Source organism: Equus przewalskii, chromosome 28 (assembly GCF_037783145.1).
Source record: "Equus przewalskii isolate Varuska chromosome 28, EquPr2, whole genome shotgun sequence".
NCBI lineage: Eukaryota > Metazoa > Chordata > Mammalia > Perissodactyla > Equidae > Equus > Equus przewalskii.
Window position 1 is genome coordinate 25,804,300 of NC_091858.1, and position 19,276 is coordinate 25,823,575.

The window sequence follows — 19,276 nt, forward strand, 5'->3', positions numbered from 1 at the left end:
GCAATGTCAAGGTGGAGATAGGCAGGAAGAAAGGAGGAAGGAGAGACAGGGGAAGTCTGTTTAGAGCCCAGGGATGAGCTGATCCCATTGATTCAGTGGAGACAATATCAGTCAGATCATGGGTTTGACCGACTTGATCTGACAGTCTGCTGTGCTGCTCGGCCAGCCGCAGGAATTAGCACTCAGGAGGGAGAAGTGAGCAATGGAGAAACGAAGAGAAAGAAAATGCACCATTAAGTGTAATCATTGTTGGGACCTACAAAAGGCAGAGCTGGAATAAAAAAGCTGACTCCTTCGCCTGCCCGCTGACCCAAATGCCCCTAGCAGATTAAGGCATCAATGAAAGAAACGCAACACGGTTTATTGCTGTCATTGCTTTTTCGAAGCAATTATTGCTCTTGAAGAAACAAATACGCACAGGTTTACTTATACTGCAGAGAAGTTACAGAATTATCCACAAAAACCAGCTAAAGTTCAATCTTAACCCGGACATCATTCTTGGCTCACTGTACGTCTCTCACAGTATGATGGGAAGAATGTGTAAATGTGTTTTTAAGAAATTAACATCCTTCTGAATGCTCCTGTATAAAAGATAATTCAGTACTGCCTTGTCTGCCCTCCTCTCTTAGAGATGGAAAAATGAGAATATGATGTGGTTTGGTGACTTGATTGGGCTCTTTTGCATCTTATGACTGGACCACAACTGGGACTTTCATGTGCCAGACCCCAGGTCCACCAGCCTTCTGTAAATCACAGTGCCTGATGTAAAGTGGAGCGCTGCCGCTTAATGCAGACAATGCCACCTGCCAGCACTTTGCTGATTCACTCTTGCAGCTGTCACTCACCTGCCCTTTTGCGACCCTTTTGCTGGTTTACGTTTCCTGGCTCCATTCAATCTAAAGCGGGAACGTCACCTTTCTCCAGCAGCAAGCCTTTCTCCCACCTTTGCCTCTGCTCTTTCATTGGCTTACCAAACATTCCCCGTCCTGCTGGGCAGGCATTTCGTATCACAGGATGCTGAGCGCACTGTTATAGAGCACGGGATGCTGCGCATTCAGACGCTAACCTATTAGCCTTTGGTTCCTTGGGGAATAAACATACAAGTAACCTTTGTAGGTAGTGCAGCTAGAATGACCTAGGGTTAAGCTGGGATCTTAGTGGCCCCACTTCACAGGTTAGCCCTGCAAGTTCTGAATTTGTGCCTTGAGAGGAGTGGCTGAATCCGAGTGAAGGCACGGAGAGGGCTGAGGTGTTTGCATGAGGTGGGCCAGGAAGGCTGCTGTGATCGAAGGCCCCCAGAGCTGCTACCTAACCAGTCACCTAACAGTTTCTGAAAAAGCTTATGTGCAAGTCACAATGTGAGGCTCCTGTGGATACACAAGGATAAGAAGTCTGGCTGGGGAAAGAAGTCATACACACGAAAACTTCCTGTTGCAAAGGAGTGCCACGTGAATGGTACAGATTCCCAGAGCACTCAAGTGCAGAGAGAGGAGGTATTGTTATGCTGGAGCAGTGAGGGAAGGGCTGCGTCAAGGTGGGGACCTAAGTCAGACTGGGAAATAGATGCAGGATTTAGACAGGCTGATAAGGCATGAGATGGCACTGCAGTCAGGAAAACAGCAAGGGTAAGGGCGTGGAGGAGTGGAGACGAAGGGCTGTGGGGAGGTCGGGGCAAATGTGCACAAGAGGAGGGTCCATGAAGGGCCCATCAGACAGCAGAGGGAGGCCCTGGGCAGTGTCCTCACTGGGGACTGTCCGGGAGCTGAAGAAGGCTATAACGGAAAGCTGATGTCATGGCAGCACTGATGGAGCCCAGAGGCAGGGTGACAGGGACGCGGGGAGGACTTCCTGGACTTCCCAATTTTGCAAATCAGGACCAAAAAAATCAAGGACCAACAGAGGGTTTTTAAATAAAAAGCTATCCCCCATGACCTCCATCATTTCATAAAGAAAGGCCATTTAAACCGACCAAAGGTAGGAAGGACGGAACCTCAGGGCGAGTGCCCACTCTTTAAAAGGAATAAGTGAAGCTTTATGAAAAAATTCTCCACATCATCGTTATTTACTTTTTTCATTTCGCTGTGGATCCATGAAAACTTCTTCATGGATTAGCATCTATGCCAAAAGAAATGAAAACAAGATGGATGACAGACATTAAAATTACCGGGGGGACTCTGGAGAAGGGAGTGAGAGAAAATGAGTAGTCCAAGATGACTTTTCAGGGACTTCAGAAATGGCAGGCGGACTCTTCTTCACCTCGGCAAAAGCAGAAAAGCAACGCTCCAGCAAATGGCCAACTGTCCCCTGAAGTCCTCTGACGCTGGTTCCTCAGAGAGGCCTTCCCATAGATGCCTCTGGTCATATTCTCTGCTTGTGTGCAACTTTGTGGCTCTACTTTATGTTGCTTGGCCTCGCTGGCGAACTAGCCCTGGCCAGCGTGTATATCTGAGACATAGTTTTCTGTTATTAGCTTTTTGAATTTACAATGCAATATAGGCTCCAGGGAATTTGACTAGGACATCAACTTCACGCTCTCCATTCCACTCATCTGGTCTTAGCCTCACAGCTTCAAATTCATAACACAGCACATTCTTTTTGCTCCCGGTTGACCCCTCTTCACAAAAGACTCACTGGAAAAGACAAGCTCCCTCAGGCTCTTAATAACCTTCTGCTCTTTCACTGATGAGAAGCCCTTACTTGATGTTTATCTATTTGTTCATCTTTAATTTTGATTGCATTTTTGCCTAGACTTGCTGTTTTGGCCTCCGTGGTATATGTTTAAATCTCTTTCTAAGTTTCCTAAGCAGTGGGCTTATCAAGAAATGCCCCAGAGAGTCAGAGCGTCTGCCATTCTCAGTTGAAAATGCTGTATTCATCCTGAGCTGAAATTTTCTCTCTCTCCCCCTTATAGACGTGAAGTTCTCAACTCTTCATTTTCCCTCCATTATGTGTCTCAGATATTTATCTGCCCATTCCCGTGGTTGTCTTCGATTTTAAAACTGGTCTTTTGTCTTTCCCCGTACTCACTGACACCAAATTAATCTCCTGAAACACCACGATTACAATACTTTTCTGCTTAAACATTTATAGTGGCTCCTCAACTGAGAGAAAAATTGACCGACTTAGACAGTTACCCACACATGTCAATAGACTATTGATATTGCAAATTTATTCGTGTGGAAACAATTTGCAGTTCGCAAAAACTTTCTTTAAAACTCAACAGCAGGATTATCTACTGTCTTCAATACTTCCCCATAAAATGGCTTCCTTAATCAAATGTTATGTTTTTAAAATTACCTTCTGCTTTTAGGAAAAATCTGTGTAAATCAGAGCAGGGCGTTAGAGAAGCCAGTAAACCAAAGACACGCAGTTATAACTCTGGAGAAGTGGAGCTGTTTTCAGGGGTGGAATGTCCTTCACCCCTTGTGCTAATTGTTGGCTTATAATTCAGCCTGACACGGAATTGGTCTGTCTCAAAAATGAGAAATACTCATGTACTTACTCATATAATGTTGGCAATGCCCTTCTCCCAAACCTTTCTTCTTTTCACCTATAGAAGAGTGAATGGGAGCCAGCTAAAGGTATGTTTTATCACTGGCTGGAGAAACCAGCCTGATTTGAGAAGGCAAGACAGCAGTAGATGTTTGTTTGGGTTCCTTCTGGAGACCTCTGGATGAGATAAATGTTCAACTTTAGTCATGACTGGTGTCTTGCCCAGGGCCATCCCAGAATAAGCCTCCTCTGAGAGCTGCTTAGTGGGGGTACATCCGTTCGCTGTAAGACTTGAATCACAGTAAGGACTCCCATGAACGACTTACCTAACCTGTCTTTCTCCCTAATGTCTCCTTGTATAGAGGGAGAGCCTTTTCCTCCATCTATTGGCGTTCCTTATGTTCCAGTTTCCTTCCATAGTTTAACAGCCAGCAAAAACAAAAAAATCCCTCCAATCTTGCCATCTGCTATAGCAATGCTTTTTTCACAATGCTAATTTGTAACAACCTCTTCTCTGTTATTGTGGTAAAGTAGAACAAAGTTACTAACCCTATCATAACAGAACGTATGCAGAAATCTTTCCTTGATCCTCATTCCTGATGAAGGACGTGCAGAAACAGCAAAAACAGAACAGAACCTGATTTAAACTCCTAATGGTGGACGGAGTTGGAATCCTAACAGCAATAATGTGATTTGTAACACTAATAGCAAAGGAATTTGTATTCAAGTATTTCAGGAATGAATCTCAGGTTTATCTATTTTAACAACTATCTCATAGACAAATCATCATTTCTTTGAATTCAGTACCAATGTTGTCAGTAAGAAATCCTCAAAAATCAGGTTCTGGATAGAAAATGCAAAATGCTTCCATCACGAAGGTAAGCAGAGCAATCAACCAACTCCTAAATCACGGGCTCATTTGGTACTTAGCGGACTGCTACCCACATATTACCAAAAATGACAGGAAAATGCAAAATAAGGAAGACAAGAGAAAGCATTATTTTCCACGATTTTTGTATCAAGTGCTAAGAGGATCTTGACGAGAAAGGGTGAGACTTGTATGGTGCGGGAGGCAGTTAACACTTATCTAAATTTCTTTGCTGCTGTTGCATTTCATTCAGAGGTCTTCGTGATGGGGCAAATTCTGACCAGTGCTTTGCTCCCTAAAACCAGCAAGGGCAGTAGCCCGCAGTCAAGCCACTATTCTGTTTTTTCAAACACCCCAGACAACACGAGTTCAGAGGAGCACAGACAGGACAGACCTTTCCTCCTTCACCTCTGGTCCCGCCCTTTCTTTGAACATTGAGCCCAGTGATAAATGGTCACAGACGTGACATACTTTTCAAAGATGAATTCAAGAAAAGTGACCCAATGCCTCTTTCCTTACACAGTCATTACCACATCAGGGAGAAGTGACAAATTGACAAAGCCCAGCTCTGAAATTCATAGGCCTTGAGACAAAGGCATTCAAGTCAGGACATTCCAGAATTAGTTCCCTTTGGGGTTTGAAGGGTTCTACGTTAGCCATCATTAAGAGAAGGATCATAGTCAAGTCATTCTTCTTTTGTTTGTTTATTGACTGGAGAAGGCTGACAGGAATAGGACACATCTTATTTATTTGGATAACAGTTCTGGTGCAGGTCTTGAAATGCAGACTTGCTAGACAGCTGATGTCAAGGGCAATTTTTGCTCCAAAGAGTCTGTGAAGCAAGACTACGCCTGCCCTCATCCTCCTGGATTTATTCCATGGGGCCTGGATGTGCTCAGAGGATGTGCCCACCCTTTTCTTTTGTCTTCCTCTATTTTGGCACTTGTTCTGCCAGACACGGACCCCCACCCAGGAAATGGCTGTGCAGTAAGTGAGGAGAAGGAGGGATCTGGGACACTTGTGCTAAGTTGGGAAGGTTAAAAAAAAGTAGAAAGCCTATTTGGAAAGAGAAATTTATATATTACTATAAATTACTATTACTACCACCAGCATAATATGTTAGATATTATTTGACGGAAGATATTGTTTTACAGAAACGCAATATGCCCAACTATTTTAGCAAAGGAAATTTGGGAACTTGTTAAATGTTGTTTCTTTTGGAATAAGCCTTGACAGGGGCCTATGCAAAGCTGGGGAGAAATGGCAGAATCACAGATTTTTTTAGAATAGGAAGGGATTTTTAATTACTAAGAAGCCTTTCATTTTACAGGTGAGGGTGCACAATTTTAGAGAGGTACTGTGACTTGCCCAAAGTCACACGGTTAGGAGCAAGTGACAAAATCAGGAAGGAACCCAGGTTCTGTTTCCAAATCCAGCGCTTTCTCCTGTCAGGCTGTGCTGCCCCTCAGAAGAGAGAACAAAGAGAGGACAGAAAGAAAGCAGCATCGAGGAGCTAATGAAACGTCGATGACTTGGAAAACTGGGGAGAACAGGAAAGAACTGGAAGGAAAAACAAACGCAGTAGTGAACAGATTCAGAATGGAAGGTGAAAAAATATTTAGACGAAAATGTTGTCTATTCACGAGCTTTAAGGGAGAAAATGAACACCGAGAAGGGTGAGAACTGAGGGAAAGCAGAGGAACGGCCAAAATTGGGCAGCAAGGGAGCAAAAGGGAGCAACACAGAGATGATGTAGTGTTCAAGAGGCACAGATTTGAAGGTGTCAAAAAATTCGGCATATGGTGTCCAGTAGCAGCAAGCGGACCCTAAGGTATTAACACGGGCACTGTCTTTATGGCTAAGCCACAGGAAACTCCAGTCTGTGAATTCACGAATTGACACATTTTTTCTCCTTTTGTAACTAGATCTTCTGCATTCCCCTTCAGTGTGATTTCATTCGGACTCACGGCTTCAGTTCTTTCCATGGTTTCACGTCCACATCTCTACAAGTGGCTTCTCCTAAGTTCGAACCAGCCATTTGCGACCACGTGCCAGAGTGTACTATGGGAACCTCAAATTCATCATTTCCAGATCCAGACTCATCCTTTGCCCCGCAACCTGCTTCCTCCCTGTATTTCCCCATCCACGTGGTCACCTAAGTGAGCAGATCGTCTTTCACCTGCCTCTCTTGCATTCAGTCAGGAAGTGCTATTTCATTTTCTAATGATTAATCTATTCTTTCTCTGTAATTTGTGCCCAACCGTGGTTCAGGTCTTCATTTCTCAACTACATTCACTATCTCCTAACTTCTAACCTTCTGCTTTTCTATATGGAATCCATCCATATATTGTGGCCCGACTGACTATGTTGCTTCCCGGTAAAACTCCTTTAAGAGAGCCCTGTGTACCCAGGATGGAAGATCACCAGCCACGTCAGTACCCTCTCTGCCACCATCTCCCTCTCTAGTCTCATCTTCCTACTTCCCCACACACATTCTATGCTTGGAGCTGCATGTTTTTTCCAACACCTGCCATGCTCCGGCTCCTGAGAAAATGCTCTCTTCTGGCCTAGAACATTCTACCTCTGTTTGCTAACCTTTTTCATACCTTTTCAAGACTAAGCTTAAAAACTACCCCCTTGGGAAGTTCCTCTTACCTTGTGCTTGTCCCCAGTGCCCAACCTGAGTTAGGCGATCCTCCCCGAGACCCCACAGCATCTTGAACACCTGTGTCTTAGCTCCTTCCTTCCTTCTTTCCTCCCTCCCTCCCTTCTTTTCTTTCTTTCTTTGAGGAAGATTAGCCCTGAGCTAACATCTGCTGCCAATCCTCCTCTTTTTGCTGAGGAAGACTGGCCCTGAGCTAACATCCATGCCCATCTTCCTCTACTTTATATGTGGGACGCCTGCCACAGCATGGGTTGCCAAGTGGTGCCATGTCTGCACCCGGGATCCGAACCGGCGAACCCTGGGCCAGCGAAGTGGAACATGCGCACTTAACCACTGTGCCACGGGGCTGGCCCTCTTACCATTCTTATAGTCATTTACTTCTCTGTCTCCCCCAGTGGACTCTGAGCTCCTCGAAAGGAAGGAATGTTCTTTTAGCTCTGCATTCTCCGGCATCTAACACCAGTATCTGGCACGTGATAAATTCTCATTGAATGAATCTGTACAAGAGTGAATAAATGATTGCCAAGAAACTTGTGGATAAACAGGAAGCCTTGATCACCAAAGGGTGATGGCTATGAGGTTTGAAGTAATTTAATAATTTGCTAATCAGTGTGCATTTGCAACGTAACACTTAAAGACTTTTTTTTTTTTTTAGGCGGCATAATTGCTTTTGGAAAAAGTGTCTCCCTGGGGGCTGGTGTTGCCTGGACTGGTCCCAAATGGGACTAACCACACCTGTGGGGACACCTTTGTGTTAAGGAGAATGAAGTACACTTTAAAAATTAAGTTAGAAAAACAGAACTCATTATTCCATTAATAAGGCATAATGAACTAAGCTTTAATGGAATATGCACATATGGATATGTACATGATGATAAACTGCAGAGTGTAACATTTCTCACGAGCTCTAAATTATAAATAACCACTGCATAAACTCATTCCTGTAGGTCTTAAAGGTTTACAGTTTAGCCATCCTGACTATTCTTTGCTTTATGGAGGAAGTGTCTGATGCATTTAGATCCTCAGCCATTTTGCTCCTCTGGATTATAACATTCTTGCAATATTTCTTTTGTTACTCTAACTGATCCATCTTAAAAACATCATCTGTGAGTAAAGAACTTTCGTCTAATTTCAGGGAAGTCCTATGCTTGCCTTTATTAGAACTCGGTTCCTTCTTCTTTTTGTTTTCTAGAGTTTGAAATAGAATGAAGTCTTCCTTCTAGCTGATGCTTAACTTACATTCCTTAAATACTTATATTAATTAACTATTCCTTTAGATAAACCGTAAGTTTTTTCAGCTTTTGCTTTTTATACACTGTTTTTCATTAAAAGGCCACAGATGGGAAAATCTTAATTTATATAAGACTTAAATTCTTCAAGTAAAGGGAACAAAATCTAGTTTTTAGACAGAGAAACAAAGTGGTATTTTTTTACATAAACGCTTCTCAGAGGTTTTTGAGGGTCTCCCTTTAAGAAGCACAGATTTACCAAACTTGGGGATGAACTGGCGTCTAGGAAATCTGTTTTGAAGTGTGTGAGAGTGTGTTTATGAGATGTGGTATGGTGATGGATGGGAAGGATGCTCAGTGAGGAATAGGGTGGTTTGAAGCACGTGATGGTCTCCCCAAACATCTTATCCCCTTCATGGATTGCTTCATCTAACCCTGGCAGAGAGTTCAGAAGAGAACAGTATCTCTTTAGTTCTGCATTTGCAGCCTCAAGACATTCCGAAGCCATTCCAGGATCCTGGAATATAGGCAACGGGCTTTCTCTGGGAGGCTGAGGAGTTAGGGCAGCCAGGCTGAGGGCTGCTGAGGGTGCTTTTATTTTTATATCCTAGGAATGAGCCAGAGATGCTGGCTAGTCTCTGGAGAAGACCCAATTGTTGAGCATCAGGTCTGTGACTGTAAAAAAATACAAAGTTCCCTTCCACAGCTTGTCAATGTGTAAACTTCTTGCCCCGTTACCGAGCTATCCTTTACAAGAGCTGGTGTATATAACTCAGTCTTGGGTAAATTGTTCGATAATCGCCGTGTAAGGGAAGTTGCTGATGCACACAGATGCGAGGCTCTCTGATTGTCTAATTTAGACAGTTATGTAGTTGGTTTAAAGAGGAAATTCAACACTTTTGGAAGCTGCATTTACTCACTCTTGAACCATTATGGAGCAACTTAATACATCTAGAAAATTAATTTGCTAATGGAACACACGGAAAGAATTAACATAGCCTTGAAACTATCGATACACTGCAAATTATACTGAGAAATTTTATTTTATATTATATACTGAGATATATTGAGAAAATCTGGCTAACCTATTTTTACTTTTCCTGGGATTTTTTTCTAATAATGTGAATAACATACCATTTCCCCGTTTCCCTTTCTGCTTTGAAACCTGGACAGAACTAATTATTTCTTAAAACTAGACTGCAGAAGAAAATTGGATTAAATCAAGTGTTAATAAAAGTGTTGCCTTCGTCGTGTTCAGGTTAACATTTGGAATGTAGAGCAGCCACTTTATTTAGTTGCCTCCACATTTTTTGCTGCTGTCCCTGGGAATACACATTCTGGTGAAAAACTTAAAGCAAAATTATTAAACAAACAAAATAGTGAAAATGGAAATCAATCAGAGCATTTTACCAGGATTTTAAGTGATCTGCTGATAAAACCTCTTAAAAATCATTCTGAATGTCCCAAATGTTTCCTACTATGAAGAAAATAAGAAACAAAAAAAAGGAAAATAAAAGAACCAAGCACTATTTTTAGATATGTATTTATAAAACGGGCTCTTTTTGGTGAGGAAGATTGGCCCTGAGCTAACATCTGTTGTCTATCTTCCTCTTTTTTTTTTTCTCCCCAAAGCCCCAGTACATAGTCGTATATCCTAGTTGTAAGTCATTCTAGTTCTTCTATGTGGGATGCTGTCACAGCATGGCTTGATGAGCAGTGTGTAGATCCATGCCCAGGACCCGAACTGGTGAACTCTGGGCTGCCAAAGGGAAGTGTGCGCACTTATCCAGTTGGCCACTGGCTGGTCCCTGGGTTGTTTTGTTTTTAACACAATTTTTGGCAGAAATAACAATGAAACGTGGTTTCAGTGTTTGTCTTTAGGGTTGGATGTCAGAGGTCTATAATTGAAAGGTTATTCTCTCCTTCTGTCCTAATTTTTCTAACATCAGAAGCTATTGCAGTAATACACACATAAGGAGAAGGCAACACGGGACAGATGTCAGGCTGTTTAGACGTGATTCCATGTCAATGGGAATGGACACATCTTTTCTAATTTGCAGTAACTGTCATTGAGTTTTCCAAATTATCTGTGCTACCTGTACACTACTTTGCATTCGTAGCAGAGGTACTATTTACACGGCCTCTCTTTCCTCCTCTGAGATGCCTTTTTTGATACTCTCCCGGAGCATCAGCACTCACGTCAGTGGGGTCGTGGGTTTGCCAAGGGCGCAGTGTTAAGTTCGTTATAAAGCAATGGTTCAGGAGCTCATTCCGAAATTGCTAAGCTTGAATGAGGGACCAGAAAGCACCCAAATGAGAAGCCAGAGACCTACCTAAATGTGTAAAAGTTGAAACTCATTTATTTGCTCTGTAAATCTGACTATGGCTCACGAAAGATCACAGAGTCAGCTCCACAAATAGAAGGCTCCAAACATCCCGACTCCCAAGACAGGAAAACAGCCACGAACCTGGTGCTGTGCATGGACGTATCAGCCAGAAGTTCCAGCTTTCTGTTCCATGTTGTCTTCTTTAACCAGACAGAGGAGCCTCTAGCTATGCCTGCACGGTTTGTATTTTATAGGGGTAAGCAAGCAGAGAACTGTGAAATGCCATTTACTATTAAATAATTTATTCTATTGCCCAATTCAATACACTGGATCTGCTTTTGTGTGCATTGAAGTGGAAGAACTGAGGTTTGGGGATGAACTTTTTTAATAATAAATTTTCAGGTGGTGAGATCTTTCTGGTCTCCCTGGAATTACTCCAGCTAAGAAATGATAGTGTGTGATAATTGTTTTTAAATGGTTTGAAGAGCAGCATGCAACAGTCTCTACAAGTGAAGGGAGTAACTAGACTTATCATAGGGTCATCACACGAGGGGACCCCATTAGCCACTTGGACATCCTTTCTGCTGCCCAGCAAGTCAATGGAAGAGGAAGTCTGAGACAAGATGGCTTATTCAATCAGTAATAAATAATTATGCGGTTCAGGAAACATATTGGTCTAACTCAGAGATTTCAAAGCTGAGTTCTAAACCATCTGATACCTACTTCATCTTCCTATCATACCATCCAGTGGCACGTCTGAGAACACTGGCCACTTCTCTAATGAATGACAGTAGGCACATAATAACTACAAGTAACGTGGAGAGAAATTGCTGCCAAGAAGAAAATATCTCCAGTTTTTGAAATGAAGGTTCTTGTGCTTTGAAAACCATCTGTGTACCCTAAAAAGTCACCTATTTTATTGGTGACAGATAAGAATCTTAAGTTGGGAACCAGGTTTTCTTTTCCTAGGATCATCCTTTCTGATATGAGGTACAAGAATATTGCTGAACTGCATTAGCACAACATTCCAGGAGTCGTGAGAGCCACAAAAATAATTAAATAGTTTGCATTTTATAAAATACTTTTTCACATTTCATTCTGTACTCACAGCCCTACCGTGACACACTAATGATAAACTAAAGCTTGTACTAAGGAAAAAAGTAATAAAATTAAAACATCTAAGTAATCTGAACTAATTCTCTTTTAAAATTTCTTTGATAGGAACTATAGCAACTGTACTTTTGTTGGTGGGTAAATTTATGGATTCCAGGTTTTTTTCCATCTGCTTCTATCCTATAAAGTTTCATCTCAAGGCTTTTTTAGACATGAGGTTAGCTAAAAAGCTGGACACATACAAATGGGAATTTGGGCTGAAAAGTTTAATTTCTCTTTGCAAGGCATTTGTGCAGAAAGATGATTATAGAGCAGGTATCTGCTCTAGGGACTGGTGTCACGAAAGTCAGAGAAAACAGGTGTTTTCCAATTGGGAATAGTGATTTTTCCCCCCCCCCACAATCTCACTGTGGTTTTGGTAAAACCCTGACCATTGTCAAATCTTTCACATCCCTTCTTTATGAAATTACCAAGTGCCCTTACCACATCTAAATTAGACAAATAGTACTATAAATATATGAAGGGAAATATATGTACTAGTATTCTGGGAGCTGGCCAGCCCATGCATAGCTACGAACACCAAGGAAGTCTGATAGGTATGGGGCGCCCCCGGCTGCTTCTACTGGACCCTTCACATCCAGTCATGCGTCCAAGTCAGGATGTCATAAGCATGAACTCTTGGTGTCAAGGCTCTGATGAGTAGAGATAGGGGCTGCGTTCACCCATCAGCAGTCTCAAAATGTGCCGCTCTGTCAGAAGACAGAGAGAGCTTCTGGAGGGGCAGCCTGACAGTGACACTCCCCTCCCTTCTTTTAGGCACTTACTGTACTTTGGAATGTGTTTAAAGGTTCTTACACTTAGAAGAGGTGGGCATGTTCTTTCCCAACTAAATTATAGAATGTATGGAACGAAAAAAAGATGATTTGTCATTCTGATATGACGACTGAATTACTTAGGTTAAGCACTCTACTTTTTCTGTCTCATATTGTAATACACTGTTTTGCAAAATGCACACATGTTTGTTAGAAATTTTTTAATCATGTCTTTGCTGCAAACATCTAGAGGGAAATCAACAAGAAGTCTGCTTTCTAAAAGCAATATTTCTGTTAATTTTATTGGAAAGGTTATTTTTTAAACACTGGTTTGTTAAACCACTATCTTATTAAATTATAACAAACACACACGTATATATGCATATAATTACGAGGTTTATATTTGGTACAATATTTTAATAATACTTTTTGGAATAGTTGCCTTTACTGTAAGTTATCTAGATATGACTTAATAGATATACTTTAAATATGATGTGTAATGAATTTGTATTAGTAAAATATGATTATGATATATTTCAATTAATGAAAAACTTCCATTCTTTAAAACAAGGTTTGCCCATTATATTCACAAGATCAACTTGCCAACTCAACCTCTACTTTAGCCGTTGTGCCGATTCTTGACGAAATCTAAAATTTTTGGAGGGTGTTTGTTACTAGAGAAATGTGTCTTCTTTGTGCACCATAATTTAACAAAAGGTGAAAATCCCAAATCTGTTTATCCTATCCCACATTGCTCCACCAATGGAGTGCATCCCTTTCTCCAATTTTCCAAACTTGATTACAATTCATTTGCAGGCCATAAGCAAACCACTGTATCTGTTGCAAGCAGTTCATGTGTCCATAGTAACCCACATGATGAACTTCCGTGCAGTGTCAATTCTCAGGAACAAATAAGGACACATTCAGAAATGGCCCACAGAGCAGAGCTCGAGTCCTAGATTGTCCTAAGAATTTATTTCTCTATTTTTTCCCCTGCTTTCAACTAAACGGAAACCCTACCAATGCCACCATCATTTCCTGAAGATCTGATAATCAGAGCAGCTCTCCTGGCCAGGCTCATCTGATGGGGGCACTTTTTCTGTCCTCTTTTCTGCCTCTTTGGCAATATAGCCTGCTATCACTTTGAAAACGGTGCAAAAGAAGTGCTTTCCATTAACTTCCAATTTATTCCTTTCCTATTGCGATCCTAAAATGAGCAAATGGAATGTTAAGAGCAGAATTTTAATGTAACTCAATTGAAAAGGTTTGCTTCTCTGACAAAATCCTGCTGCTGGGGAACACTCATTTTATTACAAGGGAATCTGTCAAAAAAGAAAAGCAATTCAAGCTACAGGAGAACGAAGCTTTATGTATAAGATCCATTCCAGAAAAGTTGTACGGAAAATATTTGTATATTGGATCATTTTTTCTACTGACTTTTATTGTAATTTTAGAGGTGTGCTCCTACAGAAAATACTTCTGCTTCAGCACATCATGGAGATATCACACTAAGGAGCTCAATATTCATTTCTAAGGACTATTTTGCATTTGTCAACATGCCATCTCTGTACATCTAATTTCTCCTTATGATTTGTGCAATGTTAGTGACGGGAACAGGTAATCGAAAATGATTTTACACAGGCACTCACTGCAAAGGACATATAGCATAAAAAATACAACGGCTAATTCTCCTTTCGTTCTAATCGACCTCATAAAATGTGCCTGTTCAAAGAGCACACTGCCTGGGCCACTACTCCACAGATTTAGTAGAAAGCCCTGGCTGGGTGAGTCTCATACTTTTTCATAGGCTTTTAGAGCACCCAGCAATTCCTGATTTGCTTTTAGTGGGAGGGTCTTTTCAGTGCAGTTTAGATTGTCAATAACTAACCAGAAGAACATTTGCGGTACTGATGTAATCAGCTAAGTTCACTGTAAATGGTTTTAAAGTTCCTCTTCAGTGACAGCTCCCAACACAGTCAGCTTTATCACACGCGTAAACGTTAACCCAAAGGGTTTAAGCCCCCAACCAAAGTTGGAGTACGTTTCTCAGAAGATTTGCTGCTAACGTACTAGGTCTCTATGAAGCAACACGTTAACCCTTAAGCAGAGGTAGATTTACCATGATGCTAACGAAACTTAAGCTTCAGGGTTTCCCACTTGTTTGAGTCCCTTCCAAAGTCCTGAGTCTAATTCTGTCTTCTTTTTTCAGAACGAAGGATCCAAAAACTATAAAAGCTCCAGGCCCCAAAAAACCTGGATCCCACCTCTCTTTAAGAATACATTATTATGATTTTAGATTATACTGTTATATCACAGTATTTTATAATCAGAGTAGAATTCTGATATACTTACTCAAAAAACGTTGTCCATCCAGTTTCATCGCTTTTAGTGGCTAAAAGGCCACTATTGCCATGGTAAGTAAACAAAACTAATTCTAGTCCTTGAGCGGTCATGCTTTTCAAACATCCGTTTGTTCCTATTGTCAACCATATCACTTGGTTATCTGGAGAGACCACTCGAACTGGCATCCGATTCGGGTCGCGTCTAATTCTAAGGGTATTGCCATTGCTGTCTGTCACAGCAGTAATGTCATTGTCATTGCTGTAGCTAAAATTGTACAGGTAATCACCAGTGACTAAACTTACAGTATATTGGTGAGTGCCATTGATGTCAAAGATATAAAGTTCTTGATCAGCTGGAGAGGCAACTTCATAAAAGTTCACAGAGTTAAGTGAAGGCTTATTCTTTGAGACAGCCCGGATCCGTATATTTCCTAGGTCTGCAATATACAGGGTACCATCTGGAGAAGCGGCTAGGGAGGACGGAGCATTAAGTTTGGCATCTTTGGCATAGCCATCTCCACTCTGGTAACAGTCACAGTTGGCATCGTTTTTGCAGTCACACTCAGAAGGTATTCCAGCCACCAGGGAGATCTCCCCATCTGTTGTGACCTGCCGTATTCGGTTAATTTTCTTTTCATCGGTTTCAGTAATGTAGAGGACCCCACTGTAGGACACAGCGATGGCAGTAGCTGATTCCAGTGTCGTCTGAACTGCGTGCTTCCCCACAGAATATTCCACTCCTGGAACCTGACAGTGCATGGGCCGTCCAGCAGCAATGCGCACTTGGCGATTTTCAGTGATCTGTAAAACTACATTATTATCCAGGACATAAATGGAGTTATCCATAGGGTTAATGGCTAGGTCAGTGGGCCATTCTAGACGTACCTTAATAAAAAAGAAATGGTCTGGTTAGTCAGCTACTGCACTGCAGTTAATTTGCTAGAAGAGTAAATTAGACCATTTGAGGAAATTACCCTTAATTTGATAAACTGTTTCAAAATTCCTTTTTGAATAGCTACAGTAAAACAAACTTAAAAATTTCGAGTGGAGACGAATATAGGAAATAACATTTTATTTAAAAATGCAGCTTATTAAAACATTGGCAAGTTACAGCCAAATAGCAAATGAACCTCTTAGTAGTAAGTTAATAGATACCAATGAGATATGAACACATATGTTCCCGTTAGCAGTAATAACCACCAAATGTCGGGCTTTCTAGGTTAGGAATACATTAGCGTTCTATTGTGTTTTCAATCAGGCCAATAGTAAAGTTCCTAATTCTAAATATAAGCCCCTTGGGACTGATCATAGCAGGTTCATGCTACTATTTAAGGAGCTCATGCAATCAAAAGATTAGAGATTTAAGCTATTTTGTTCTTTCTGGAATATCTGCCTGCTGCTCTTTTACTGGCATTTTATTACAAATGCTTAGCATTTCTTAGTGACAATTGTTCTGTATCTCACCGAATTCATCAAACGCAGAATTATAAAAGAAAATAACTTTTTATTAGTGTCTGAGATCCATTTAAATGGAGCAGCTTTATCAGAACTACCACTACACACATATATACAGGTTAACAGGTGCCATCAGGGTCTAACGACATAGTAAATCAAGCCACTTAGAAGATAAACAATTCAGCTTAATATTTTAACTACCTGGCTGATGTGCATGCTAGTGTCACAAGTTAAAGGTCTGGCTGAAGTCAGATCATTAGATCCCAGGAGAGTTGATATGATTCCATTTTGATCAACTTTTCTGATCATGGTTCCATCAACAAAGTAGATTAATCCATTCTTATCAATTGCCATTCCTTTATCCAAGAGAAGTAAGTTACTAATCTTTCAAAAATGATTAATTTTGATTAAACATTTAGGCTCATCATTAAACTCAACATTTAACCCCAGGATAACATGGGTGATGGGTAGCAGGTAGGAGTGTAGATTGTGAACACACGAGGAAAAACCCAACATAAGCATTTACAACATAAATAAATGTAAAATGTAATAAAGAAATAACCCAAATTGCTAGGAATCTCTGGTTAGTGTGTGAATCATCTATGTAGTGCCCGTGTTTTAAATATAAAATTATAATGTTGTTGTCTATAAATTATAGAAACCGATCAGATTCTGTTATGCTGAACTTAGAGTAACTATGTTCTAACAAAAATAGATCTAAGCTAAGGGTAGTGTTTTGTTGACCTTGCCACAATGAAATTTGCTATTATGAATAATTCAGTACAACAAATACTTCTTTCCAGGCCTTGTTCACATAATAGTCACTAGCTATAATGAAAAAGAAAGAAAGCCTCAAACCAAGAAACACCATAATGAATGGCACAACACATGAGCAAGGAGTCAGTCCTGGCTGGTTTAAAAGCTAGAAACCTTTATCACATAGAATTTTAGCCCTTATTACCTCCAGAAATTCCTCACAGCAAGCATTTTTTTTCCCATGGCATAGAAACAAAAGTTTAACAGCTCCAAACTGGTGAGGGCTAAGAGGGTTGCTTAGCGATGCTTTTTAAAGAGCCCTGGGATTCATTCCTGACAAAGAAATTCCAGGACAATGAAAGAATTTGGACACTTTCTTGAAGTTTAACAGGATGTGACCTGAATAATACAGAGTAGTTGCTTTATTCTTTGAAAAGTTGAAAAAATGGTATGATAATAAAAAATGCCAAGAATCCAATATTTACTGTAAAATCAACTTAGGATTTTAGCAGTTTCACGCTAAATGCCTTTTGAAAACACTAGACATGAAACAGCTTTCCAGAACACAGTTGAGGGTAAAATGTTAGACTCAGCATTAAACACAATCAGGCACTAAATGGATTTTCCACTTTTTTTTTTTTTTAATAAAAAGAAATCCGAAAATTGATAAATGCCGGTACCTTTGGGACTCATGAGTGTGGCTTCCACAGCCTTCCCTCCATCCCCACATCTGGCTTCATCAAATGGAAGGCATTGCTCTCCTGTTCCTGCAACCACTTCAGCATTTTTAGTCAAGTCTTTTGCACCCGTAAGTGACTTAGGGCGATAAATTCTGCGGGTGTTAGTATCAGAAACATACAAATCTCCCGTGACTGGATCAGTTGCAAGGTAGTATCTATGAGCTGGGTTGCTGCTGTAAAAAAAGGATCATACATAAACATCACAAGAGGGTTACTCCTAATACATGGAGAGAAATGAAAAGCAAAATAAAACAGACCATGAGAAACGGATTATAAACTGAAATCTCCTATCAGATTGGAAAATGAACAGCATGTTTAATAATGACTTAAAAGAATGACTTAAAAGAATTGGTAGCCATCTCTGATATGACTGTTTTCCTTCCTTGCCTGTTGCCGAGGGTTTAACAGTTTGTTAAGACAGCCATTTTAAAAATAATTACCTTTGGAAGGCAATAGGACTCTAGCCTAAAACAAAGAAGCGCGTTCTCTAAACATTTTTGGTGCAATGCAAAGCCACTAATAAATTGCCCTTGAGTAACAGACATAAAGTTTATTTCAGGGGAAGGGCGTCTCAGTGCAACTCTCCTGTGAAGTATAACATACTACTGAGTTCACTCGAACTTCATCACAGAGAATTCTCTCCTGTTTTCTCTTGCTACAAAACCAAATCAAATCAGACCCTGAAGAAATGTAGCATTGTGTCTGTCTTGGTTGTTCTATCACAACCCAGAAAGGTAATCTGATGCAGTTACAATGTTTCTCCTGAGCTATGGGGTTAAATACTAAAATGAGGTCATTCAAGGGTAGGAGACAGGCTCAGTTGGTGGCCAAGGCAACAAGTCAGAATGCTAGATCCATCAGTTTTATTTTTAAAGTTTGTAAATGAAGCTGCTCTAAAACCTGTCTATGAATTTCGTGAGATACAGATATTTGTTCACAAAACACAATGCCTCAATTTTATAAACGTAAAGTAGTGCAAGTGTAAACTATTTTATATCCCATTTCCTGTAAAAAATGGTAAGACCAACATTATCAAGGAATAAACAAATTATGACACTTGGTTGGAATTAAAAAATTAATCTCCTTACAAAAACTGAACACCACATTCTTAGAAAGTCATTTGGTACCATGTGCCAATATCGCCTTCTGAAAAAAATTCTAAAAAGAGTTTAAATGATTTGGTGTCCCAACAAAGATGTCCACTGATAAGAATCCACCAGATTCCACACTTTTGGATAACAAAATTGGTTTTACTAATTCATTCTCCTTTCTCTCTCTCTCTCTACACATACACACACAATTATATTTTTGTTTCCATTTATTTTATATGTGAATATCTAAAATATGTAATATAAATCTACCTATATGAAAATATTTATTCTGACTAGTGGTTTAGTAGTTTTCTCATTACTAATTAGGTTCTAATGAAACAATTCTCACTACTTAAAGCTCTTCCTTTTAAGTGGGGAATATACGT

General features: G+C 40.4%; 1 protein-coding gene across 17 annotated transcripts in view; it reads right to left on the reverse strand.

Moving 5' to 3' along the window:
- Positions 1-19,276, reverse strand: part of TENM3 (teneurin transmembrane protein 3) — a 2,420,957-nt gene that overhangs the window by 24,352 nt on the left and 2,377,329 nt on the right. For 14 of the 17 annotated variants that reach the window (XM_070598205.1, XM_070598209.1, XM_070598207.1 and 11 more), the window contains 3 exons: positions 17,740-17,972; positions 16,505-16,659; positions 14,859-15,733 (listed from right to left, as the gene is read on the reverse strand). In XM_070598205.1, coding sequence (XP_070454306.1) covers positions 14,859-15,733; positions 16,505-16,659; positions 17,740-17,972 — 1,263 coding nt within the window. The remainder of the gene's footprint in view (positions 1-14,858; positions 15,734-16,504; positions 16,660-17,739; positions 17,973-19,276) is intronic. The other 3 variants (XM_070598211.1, XM_070598221.1, XM_070598215.1) reach the window with 1 other exon arrangement.